We start from the raw sequence: 12,057 nt of genomic DNA, 5'->3' as shown, positions 1-12,057 counted from the left end.
TTGTACGCCTCCAGACTCTTGAAAGCTTTCATTTGCTGCCTAGTGTAGTAAGAAGTCTGGAGGACCAAGTAGTTGGTGATATCCACAGCCTCGATAGTAGGCAAATCCTTTACTTCTGTGGTGTATTCGGACATTTTCAAAGAATACGGATCACGTCCGATATATTTTTTTAACTATCTGTTTATATCTCTCCCGAGAAACGGGGTCTAAAGTTGCACAATAGCTGCTCTCCTGACTCTCCACAGTGTCCTCCATGTTTACTTCCGCCCTCCACTCAAAAATCGCGCTGCCTCCGCACGTCATCACAACCACGTGACCGCAACCCAACTATTGTCATAAGTGTGCTGTCAGCTCATTGGTCACAAAGCAGGAGAGGGGCTGGGAATTATGTTTTCAAACAAAGCGTTAATTCCATAAACATTTATAGACTACTTTTGATTCTCACTGTATTACGGGACAAAGTGCGTCCCTTATTAGCTCAATACGGGACGTGTACTTTTGTTTCTAAATACGGGACGATTCCGTATTTTAAGGGACGGTTGGCAACCCTACGCCCCGGGCAACCGCCCGTGTCGCCCGTATCTAAAACCGCTATTGAGTGTGTGCTCTGGATTCAGGAACAGGGCCCTGTTTCAGGAAGCCGGTTTAGTGCAAACTCTGAGTAAGTATACCCTGAGTTAACGAAAACTCTGGGTTTTCGGTTTCACAAAGCGAGTTCAGCTGAAGCCTGAGTGAGTCACTATGACGACACACTCCGTGAAGCTAACCTGCCCCCTAGCAGGTTTACTACAACTAACCCTGACTGTCTCCGCCCCTTTGTCGGAAACCTGACAGTAGGAAGTGTCGGACATGGCGTGTCCCTTCCTTGAAGAGCCAGTAGATCGTGAAGCCCAAATTCTCCGCAGAGCTCTCCGCCGGGAGAGAGTGATCAGAGCGCGTTTGGACATTTTATCATTTCCTGATGATTGTCTGTGCGAACGTTACCGTTTCTCAGCACAATCTATAATTTATTTGAATAACATCCTCAGGCCATATATTACGCATGTGACACATCGCGGACATGCTCTCAGTTCATTGCATATTATTTGTATTGCACTTCGGTTTCTTGCAAACGGGAGCTTTCTGTATAATATTGGTGACGCTGAGCACGTTTCCAAGGCTACCGTCTGTCGGGCAGTCAGGAATGTTACAGTTGCACTGAAACGTCTCCTGCACTCGTTTGTGGTGTTCCCCGGTCACAGACCCACAAGATTTATCAAAGAGGGATGCCACAAAATTGCAGGTATCAGGATGACCAAAACTTAATGTATGATGTGGTGATATTTGAACTACTACTTAAATTGCACATTTATTTTCAGGGTTCCCAGGCGTGATTGGCTGTACAGATGGCACTCACATTCCAATCATTGCTCCTTCAGTAAATGAAGGAGACTATGTGAACAGGAAGTCTTTCCACAGCATTAATGTACAGGTACATAGTTCCCTGTAGCATGTCAAACTAACAAATTATTTCATTATAGTAATGGATGCTAATTTGTGTTCTCTGCACTGTGAAGATCATATGTGATGCTGCCAACATTATCACAAATGTGGAAGCCAAGTGGCCAGGCTCTGTCCATGACTCACAAATATTCCGTGAATGTACACTGAGCACAAAATTTGGACATGGTGAGTTGAGAATACTTTAAAATATATAAAGACCAATTGCTTCAGGGACATTTGAACTGAAGTGTATCCTTCTGTCTTAGGAGAGTTCACTGGCTACTTGCTTGGTGATAGGGGGTATCCATGTTTACCCTATTTGCTTACCCCTTACTCTGACCCTGAACCGGGCCCACAGCAGCGTTATAATCTGGCTCATTGCAGGACAAGAGCCAGAATTGAAATGACTATCGGAATGCTTAAGGCCCGGTTCCAGTGCCTGCAAAGACTCAGGGTCACCCCAGAAAGGGCATGTGACATTATTGTGGCATGTGTGATTCTTCACAACATTGCCACAATTAGAGGAGAACACTGTCCTTCTGAACCAAACATCAGCAGTGATCCAAACCATGAACATCCTGACCCTCCCACGGACATACAAGATGGAAGAGCAGTCAGAGACACCATATGTCACAATCATTTCTTTTGACCCATCACCTCAACATGTTGAAAGAAGAATAAACAGGTTTTTTGTTCAACTGGCTTTATTGGTCGCCTGTATTTTCTGTACACAAAGTATTAAAAGATGTAAACCTCATAAAGTGTCTCTGTTGCTTCCTCCTCTGTAACAGCTGTCAATGTTTCTTCATTATTTTCCTGCAGTAAAGAAATAAACAACATTGCTGTTCTACTGTAAACTCATATAATCTGTGGAGTATTACTCACAACTGCATGTTGGTCTGGCTCAACAGGAGGCTGCACCAGATGCAGTACACCATCACCATCAACTGATAGAATATGAGGTTTATACAGGTCACTTATAACTTACAAGGGACCAAATGGCAATTAACAAACATACCAAGCACCTTACACTTCATTGTCATTATGCTCTCAAAGACAACCAAGCCTGAGGGAAGGCAAAATCAGTAGGAAAATAACTTCACTACAAAATAATCCATTATGGTAAAGAGTTTATCAAATGAATGAGTAGCACTGCAAAGGTGACTGTGAAGAAAGGATGTATGCACATCATGTATTATTTTGAATTTACCCCTTATGTAGGCACTTGTGTCTTGCGGGGTTATTGACTCAGAGGATGTCCCCGCAGAGATGCCTTCAGCCACAGGGCGCCCACTGTTTTGGCTGAGGGCCAACTGCTCAGCCTCTGTGAGTGGTGGTGGTGGAGGACCCCCACCTGTTTTTCGGGCCTCCGCTTTTTTTCTGTTGGCTATAACGGGTCACATTTGAGCATACAGAGTAAGCAAATATGTACTTGTAATGTGCTCAGATAATTTCAATAAGTACTTACAGAAAGAAAATTAATGTAGCCTCTAACTGCAATTGATTTACATGGGACAAACAGACCAAGCACTATGGCTCATAATACAATTACACCTTACCTGTTTGGACTATATTTTTATATTTCATTTTTACTTGCTGCCAGGAACGTTTGGGGCCTGTTGGGTTGCACCTGCGCCCACATCACATCACAAAATAAAATGTATAAAATAACAAATAAAATAACATATGATAAAATAACGTGTTAAATGGGTGGAAATCCCTAGATCAATGTTTAAATTAACACTCACGCATTGACTCTGTCGGCTATGTTTTGCCATGCTTTTGCAGCTGTGGCTGTGTTACTTTTTTCCGCGGAATTTGCATGTTATCGGCATATGCTGCCATCAGAATTTCGGCCTCAAGCGCTGTAAGATACATTGACCGCGCCTTCTTTCCCTCCGTCTCCATGGTGACTCGCTTAATCTGTGCTCCACTGATCAGGGCTTTATGTATCCTCGTCCGCGCGCTTCACTTGGGGTTAAAGCAACTCCGCGTTGATTGAACTACTTGTTATCAGCCTTTCTGGAACCGAATATTCCGAGTTGGACAGTTCGGGGTTACTCAACCCTGAGTGTCGTTTTTCACTCTGAGTTTTCCAAACCGGCTTCCCGAAACAGGGCCCAGAAGTATAGATCTTTACTCCTCCATTCAACAATTGGTATGCCGATTACATCGAGAGGGAGAGGTCCCCGTAGTCTGCAAGCCAGTGAAGTAACCATTCCAAGCCAGAAGATGGCGCTTGTCAAAGGTGTCTGGCACTCATGCTATGAAACGGTGTACTCTTGCAAGAGTGCAAGAGGCATACGCTTGTTTTTCTTTTGTTCTTCTGTGAACCACAGTGGAGACATGGATGTTAGTGTAAATTCCTATTGTACCGTGTTGGATAAAACAAGCCAATCTAAATTCCTTTGTTACACTCGCAGGAAAGACGGAATGCTTAGTGTCTGGTGAGTCAGATGTTGTTATTAGCCGGAGTTCATTTGAAATTAAATCTTTTTTATTCGGAAAAATACGTTTGTACTTGGACATAAGCTAGGAAATGGAAGTATTAGTAGTTTGTTGATGTTACGGCCTTTCCCCCGGTGGTATAAAATTTAGTTTTAACTGACAGTGAAAGTCTGACGGTGAGCGCATTAGTTTAGGCACACATGCGCACTAAAACATCGTGTGCTGTAGTCTGACAGATGCTGCAAATGTCTGGAGTGTGGAGTACACTAAGGACAGTCTGAAGCACCTTGTAAGTATTCTGGGTTTCTTCTCATTCACTCAGTATACTGTCATAATTTCTGTCTTCCCTGTGTGTTCAGGGGCAGCGGTTTGCCTTAAAATCTACAGAGGATTATGTCTTAAAACTCAGGTGAGACCACACTCAACTCCTGCATGCATCACTTCTTGCATGGAACTATAAAAAGCTGTGGTCAGGTAAGTGAGGCTGAATATATCTCTATTTTCCTCAGGGCATCCTGCAATAGTGGAGATGTGTCTGTTTCCGTGCATGAGGTTGGTGCAGAGCTGCGTTTGGGATCCAGTCCAGGAGACCTGAGTGTAACTCTGTCCAGACTGGAAGGTCCACAGGCCACAGACAAGTTGAGGGAGCTGCTGTTCACGATGGCTGACAGCCTCACACAGCTTGACAGTGAATTCACTTTGTAGTTGTGACTCATTTTATGCAGAATTAAAACTAACTTCCTTTTAGATCAGTACTGACTGTAACATGTCCCCTCACAGGTGGCCCCTCAAGTGGACCCCCCTCAGCCAGTCCAGTGAAAAACCAAAGACGGCCCACAGGTATACATTTGTGAAATGGCTCTTGGCTTCAAATAACCATTGGCCATCTCCAATACCAAGGATTCAAAATCTAAATGTGATGTCACACTGGCTGTGGCCAACTTTTCTATACAACCTAATGGATGTTTGCTCATAAATGATTCCATTGATGCATGCTTTCAGTCAGGAATGTAAAGCAGGACACTCTGCAGGTTAGAAACATGATTAAACCACAACAGAAGCTTCCCGTATGTGTAATCCAGTATGGTTATGGTAGCTGAAGTTGCCTTGGATCAGGAGATGCTGCTCTTCATTTTCATGTGTAAAATTAAATTACAAGAGGCTGTACAACAGATCATGTTGTGATCTGTTGTGAAATCCATAATAATTTTTTGCTGCAACCAAAATACCTGGGAAATGTCAAATGGGTATATCTTTTGTAAAGACAATGGAAATTACCAGAAGGAAAGTAAGATTTTGGGGCTACAGGTGTACCTGTTAATAGTGGATCATATTGGAAGTTTCCCTTGTTCTCCATCATGAATAAGAAAAGCTTTATTCATCCCAAAGGAAAACTCATATGATGAGGAAGAAGTAAGGGGAAAAAAATAAAACAAAACCACATAAACGATGGTTGCCGTGGACATCTGTAAACAGTTTCAAACACTCAGTTTGACTGTACTACAAATATTTATTCGCCATTATGCCTTGACTGGAGTAGTTGTTCTGCATGTTTTGTGAAACTGGCCCACTGGTACAGAACCCCAACACATAGATGTGGTTCTGCAAGTGTGGACTACCAGTCACAATAAACTTTAATCTTGAAAGAGGCTCAAATTTTCTTTTAACATCATAATAAATTTGCATTTATTTTCAGCTGTAATGCAATCTCTTCTAAATATATTAAAACTGTTTTAAGTGATTTTAAAATGGGATTTTCTTAGTGTTGGGTAATTTTGAGGTAAGTACTGAATACAATAATGATCTTATATCCGGTGCTTATATGTACATTGAAGTATTCCATCTTTTTCAGTAAAAGGAGACATGTAAATGTCATGCTTAAAAAGGTAATTGGGCAATTAAACGTTTTCATTAATGCAAAACTGTTCTCCTTTAGAGTTTGAGCCCTGGCAGCAGCAGAGCAGCGCTCCAGCAATGACCATGAAGAGAAGACTTCCGGGGTCCTCGCTCATCAACCCTGGGGTTAAAAAGTATGGTGTCTCTTACAGGACTTCAATAGAGCAGTGATGCTACTGATGTGAGTGAAATAAAGCTACTGTCCATGTGTGTTTGCAGAAAGCAGCAAGCGACTGGCGTTGCCTTTGATGATGCAGATGAAGACTGATCTTCCTCCTTGTACTCATAGTCCTGCTGCGCAGCCAGAGATGAATGATCTTTTAATCCACTAACAGAACATGAAAACCTCAGTGCATATTTATGGGATCAAAGCTTAAACTTTAACTGCTTTTTATTAAACAATGACTTTTAATGCTATATAATGGTTGTCTCCAATAAATGATTGAATGATAATTTGTAATAAAATGACATAAGAAACACATTTGCACACTTTTATTTCCCCCCCCCCCCCTCCCTTTTTCAGGACTTGTTCTTATATTGTGCTTTTCTACTCTGAGAACAGCACTTTACACAACTTGCCTTATTCTCACAAGCACTTGTTTTGCTGTGCAAGTGCTTCTAGCATTCACACTCAAATGCATTGGAGAGCAACTTGGGGTTAGTATCATGCCCAAAGGATGGAGATAGGGGGTCAAACTAGTGATGGGCAGATGAAGCACTGAAGCTTTTCATCCAATTGGTTCACCCCAACGCGAAGCTTCATGAAGCTTCATTTGCTCTAGCAGGACACCTACTGGACGTAAAAATAATAGCTGGCATGAATTTGAAGAGTGTGGCATTTTGCACACAGCCTGTAAATGTCAACAACAAAAGGAGTGTGTAAAACATGTATATTGTAGTGATGGCAGTATACTGTGTATATTTATAGTGGCAGTATGGGAAATGATTATTTGGAAATGCTTGAAATGGAAATGATCATTTACTGTGAGGTGAGGTGTGGTTGGGGTGTGGACAGTGGTTGTGCTTTTGTAACGTTGAGGTATGGACAGCTACACACTGAGGCTTCACATTTTATTCTGTAAAAACTAAATTTTCACTGCTTTTATGACCTTTTTAGTGGGGAGAACATAGCTAGGATTTAATGATTTAACAAATCTTTTGAATCCTTTGTCCTCCACAATGCTAAATGGCTGGGAGTCCTCAATCACCATGCTAACCAGGTCTTCATCTATTTGAGATTGTTCTCCTGAGGAAAGACAATAAAGACAAAGCACAAATATAAATAGCACACACGTAACTTATAACAGTTGTATAATATTGTTATATCATTTAGTAACATTACTGCATCCTATATTATCATTGCATTTGATGGCTCACCTGGTCTTGCTCCACGATCGGTGTCCCCCTTATTCTCATGCAAAGCTCTGTAGTGCCTAAGCATGGATGTTGTTGTTATATCCCAGCTCCCTGGCACATAGCAAACACTTCACCTTGTACAAAAGTCAAGACAGCTCAACATAAATTGTATTGCACCATCAGTATCATGAAAATACATCTTCTGTAGAAATACCTTGTTGGGAGGAATAAGATCAAAATGTTCCCACACAGGGGAGGACATCCTCCTCTCCTTAGCTGGCTCCATTCTCTCCTGACTTTCTCTCCTCACTCTCATAAACCTCCAAACTGTCTCCAAACTCTCACTAACCGCAACTCTCCATCAAACACCCACATTTTTGAATGAAGTCTGAGGGGTTTATATCGCTGTCATATCTCGCGGCAAAGTTCGAACCACTTCATGAACCAGTCACGTGGTACAGCCGGGCAGCGAGGCTTCGGACGTCATCATTTTCAGCTCCTCCCATAAATGAAGCAAGCCTCGATACGCGCTTCGCGGAAACGCCCCCTCCATTACTCGACACACGCTCCGAAGCCTCGATACAGAACGTCCCATCACTAGGTCAAACCACCAGCCTTCAATTTAATAGGTGATCTGCTCTACTTCCTGAGCTACTGCCAGCCAAAATATGGCCTGTATTTGTATAGCGCTTTACATATCCACCCATTTACACACTGGTGATGGCAAGCTACATTGTAGCCACAGCCACCCTGGGGCGCACTGAGAAGCGAGGCTGCCGGACACTGCCGTCACCGGGCCCTCTGACCACCACCAGTAGGCAACGGGTGAAGTGTCTTGCCCAAGGACACAACGACCGAGACTGTCCAAGCCGGGGCTCAAACCAGCAACCTTCTGATTACAAGGCGAACTCCCAACTCTTGAGCCACGATCGCCCCCGAGCTGCTTTCTTGTCCACTTTGTTTGATAAGATGTAGCATTCAACTCTATTTAAGTTACTGCTGTTTGTGCTAGGTGTTATCTAGGGAGGAATGTTCCCAGTAGATGTCCTATTGATGTAGGGGTTAGGATGTAGATGTTCCCCACAGCTGTCAGACTCCTGAACTCTGCCTCCTGACATCTGACCCACGTTAAACTCATGGACTGAACATACACACACCCACAATGGACAACTGTACCCTCAAACACAATAATAACATGGACTGAACCACCACTCACAACCACTAGCACTTTATATAGCCTCTTGTTGAAATCTCCCAATTCTTTGAATCTTTGGGCTGAAGGAAGGACAATACTCGGTGTATCAATGCTCAATCAACAATCATTTATTTCCATACAATTCAACAGTCAGAGCATTACAACGTCCGGACGGGAGAGATGCTACCAGAGGGTCAGGCACATGTCTCTAAATGGTGACGGGTTGCTCAGCTTTTTATAGTCTCTAGTGGCCCCCAGCTAGTCGTAAAAGCCAAAACATCACATTTTTTCTCTGTTACAGCGCCTAAGTTATGACCTCGGCAGTTGTTTCTCTGCTTTCTGTAAGGTGGGGGTGTGGAATGTGGTCTATCTATCTCCCCTGTCTTTAGACACAGAGTCTCCTGCTTACAACCTTCTCTTCATGATTCAACAATTAAGCATGTCAAGAAAACAGTGTAACACATTCCCAGCAGATCAAGGATACAGAGTGATGCACATTTATCTAATGAACTAATATGTGAATATGTTCTGTTAACTCAAAAGTATAATGAGAACTAAACTACATACAGCTCACACACTCTATATTAAAGGGTATAATGTGATCTACAGCAGTATTCTAATTCAACTACTTTGATTACATATATAAGGTAACATATAATAACAGAATAATCTAATACTCTGTAGAAACTATCTACACCCTCACTTATCTTAACTGCACTACTGTATAGCTCTGTGTAAATAATCATTCTGTACATTCGATAATCTTTAATCCTACAACTGTTTACAACTTGCATAGTTCCCATTTCTGTATAGCTGTATATCCCAGATTCTGTAAAGTTATTTATTTCATATTCTGTATAGTTTTTCATATTTATATCCTGTTCATATCCTGTACATAGCTTGTACTCACTACAGCCTGTACATACTTATAGAATATTCACAACATACTTCATACCGTGTACATTATAACATACCATAATAGACCCATTTCTGTAATATACTCACATATCTATATTATTGCTAATATATATTGTAATATATCTATATCACTAAAGCACTTCTGGATGGATGCAAACTGCATTTCGTTGCCCTGTACCTGTGCATGTGCAATGACAATAAAGTTGAATTCTATTCTATTGAATTCTATTCTATTGAGAGTGCTGTAACTAAGATTAAGAATATAATTAATTCATTGTTATTATCTTTGTGGAGAGCAAGCTACCTGAACTACTCCCACAGAAATAGATTGTCTTTTTAAATAGGATTTACACTGCATATTACTCTGGATAAGGTCGCTCTCCTGAAAAAGCCTTAAATCTGAAGTACTTGACATCCTGGAAATAACTCTCTAATGCACATCTTAAAGCAGATGATGTGTAAGCTGCAGAGGAAACGACATCTTGCTGATTTAGAAGATTTCCATTTAGCCTCAAAAAAATAGTTTGTAGCATTAACAAAAAATCCATCACTTGACCCAGGTGTCCTACGTACAGTTATGTACAACATAACAGTGTATTAAAAACAGAGGAAAAGGTCCATGTTGTGCTATGCAAATTCACTCTCAAATGAAATCATGAACAATTATTTTTCTTTATTTTTACTAAAAATGAAGAAAAAGAATATTAGGTTGTTCAAAAAAAAAAAAAAAAGTGTGTATTTTCATTTACAAACTGGAATATTTACAGTCAACTAGCATTTGACACCTTCAAACAGAAGTTGCAGCCCAGGCTAACTGGACCACATTCCACAGATTTTCTGTATTCTTGGGTTTTGCGTCAAAAACAGAATTTTTGAGGTCACACCACAAATTTTCAATCAGATTGAGGTCCAGGGATTGGGCTGGGCTCTTTTTGGTCTGCAACCAGGATGTTACCTGCTTGCTGGTGTGTTTGGGGTCATTGTTCTGCTGAAACACCCATTTTAGGGGCATTTCTTTCTCTGCGTAAGGCAAAAAACAAAACAAACCAACAAATTATATTTAATTTGAAAAATATGTTAAAAGTTTCGATCAAGTACCTAAAAATACTCTTCCAGTATTTTTAGGTACTGAAACTGGTCCATGGTGCCTGTTATGTGATAAATGGACCCAACTCCAAAGTATGCGAAACATCCCCAAACCATTATGCTTGCACCTCCTTGTTTTACGGTCTTCACTGTGTACTGTGGCTTGTATTCAGTGTTTGGGGGTCGTCTCACAAACTGTCTGCAATCTTCAGACCCAATAAGAACAATCTTGCTTTCATCAGTCCATAGAATATTGTGCCACTTCTCTTTGGGCCAGTCAATGTGTTCTTTGGCAAACTGTAACCTTTTCAATACTTTTTACGAGGTTTCTTGGAAATAATTTGGCTTCACATAGGCATCCTCTCCTCTGATTGTTAAAGTACTCACAGGTAAATGGAGATCTATATATCTTCCTTGATCTCTCTGGAGCTGATCACTGGATGCTTCTTTGCCATTCTTGTTATTCTATCATCTAGGCAGATGGTAGTATTCCTTTTTCTTTCCCATTTCAAAACATTTGAAATCTTTTTAGCTGAGCAGCCAATTATTTCCCCCTCTCCAATCAACTTTTGATTAAAGTTCTTTCTCCCCCAGTGCAATGTCTGGAACAACTCATTTTACTCACTGAGCAAGGGCTAAAACCAGCAGGTACAACAGCTGCTGCCTTCCTTCCTTAAATAAGGGCCTTAATTGACACCCATTTCTTCACAGATTGAATGACCTGAAATCCACACTGCTATTAATTTGAACACACCCCTTTCACTGAATCAGTCAATTACCCCCAATTAGCAGAATGCGTCTCATGTGTGTTAAGTCTGTTGGTTGGCTACACCTAGTCATGAATTTGTTCCCATGTTGTATCATCATTTTGCCAAAAGCAGTACTTAAACACATTAGTAATGTAAGACTGCTATAATTTTATTCTGTAATTATACCTTCCTTTTATGTGAAAAATTCTTCAAAGAGGAAAATCTGCAGTGAAATAGTTTAAATGAAGATCAAGTAATTAAACTACATGTAAAATAAACTTTTTCACAATTGTTTTGGAGAATGCTGATTAAATAATGACAAAATGTTAGCCTGTTTACAATGCCAGTAGCAGTTTATAAAAAGTTAAAATTAATATTGAGATGAATTTAGTTAATCTCATTGGTGCAGCCTGGTTCTGCTGGAGGTTTCTTCCTTTTAAAAGGGAGTTTTTCTTCTTTCGCCAAAAGCATTTCCTCATAGGGGTGGTGTTTTCTCTGTACAATACTCTGTAGTATTGTAGGGCCTTTTCCCAACAATATAAAGTGCCTTTAGGTGATTGTTGTTGTGGTGGCTTTAAGTGTGAATAATAGATAAAAAGTGCATAGAATAAAGTCATGTGTCTTTTAGGTGCTTAGTAACAATGACAAATGGTTCTAGTTCTTATATAGTGTTTTTTTTAACTTTACCTGACCACTCAAAGCACTTAACAAAATGGGAAAAAATGATTTAAAAAAAAACCCCAAAACATTTGTTGTGTATTTATGGGGCGATCGTGGGCTCAAGACTTGGTAGTTCATGTTGTAATCGGAAGGTTGCCGGTTCGAGCCCTGGCTCCGACAGTCTCGGTCGTTGTGTCCTTGGGCAAGACACTTCACCCGTTGCCTACTGGTGGTGGTGGTCAGAGGGCCAGGTGGCGCTATTATCCG

General features: G+C 41.0%; 1 protein-coding gene and 1 long non-coding RNA gene across 2 annotated transcripts; one reads left to right on the top strand and one right to left on the bottom strand.

The window, feature by feature from the left end:
• The first annotated feature begins 3,409 nt into the window (after positions 1-3,409).
• paxx (PAXX non-homologous end joining factor) lies at positions 3,410-6,305 on the top strand. The gene is made up of 7 exons (XM_026187689.2): positions 3,410-3,929; positions 4,159-4,219; positions 4,290-4,339; positions 4,440-4,618; positions 4,711-4,770; positions 5,867-5,960; positions 6,046-6,305. Exons 1-7 carry the CDS (start codon positions 3,643-3,645, stop codon positions 6,092-6,094), a joined length of 780 nt encoding a protein of 259 aa, XP_026043474.1. The 5' UTR covers positions 3,410-3,642; the 3' UTR covers positions 6,095-6,305.
• A 578-nt stretch (positions 6,306-6,883) lies between these two features.
• On the bottom strand, positions 6,884-8,065 carry LOC145432398 (uncharacterized). Its single transcript, XR_013912675.1, has 2 exons — positions 7,204-8,065; positions 6,884-7,072 (listed from the first exon to the last, which is right to left on the bottom strand). It is a non-coding gene; the product is annotated as an uncharacterized LOC145432398 (long non-coding RNA).
• Positions 8,066-12,057: the final 3,992 nt, after the last annotated feature.

Source organism: Astatotilapia calliptera, chromosome 12 (assembly GCF_964374335.1).
Source record: "Astatotilapia calliptera chromosome 12, fAstCal68.1, whole genome shotgun sequence".
Lineage (NCBI taxonomy): Eukaryota > Metazoa > Chordata > Actinopteri > Cichliformes > Cichlidae > Astatotilapia > Astatotilapia calliptera.
The sequence above is the reverse complement of the archived record's forward strand: the minus strand, read 5'-3'. Positions and strand labels throughout refer to the sequence as shown.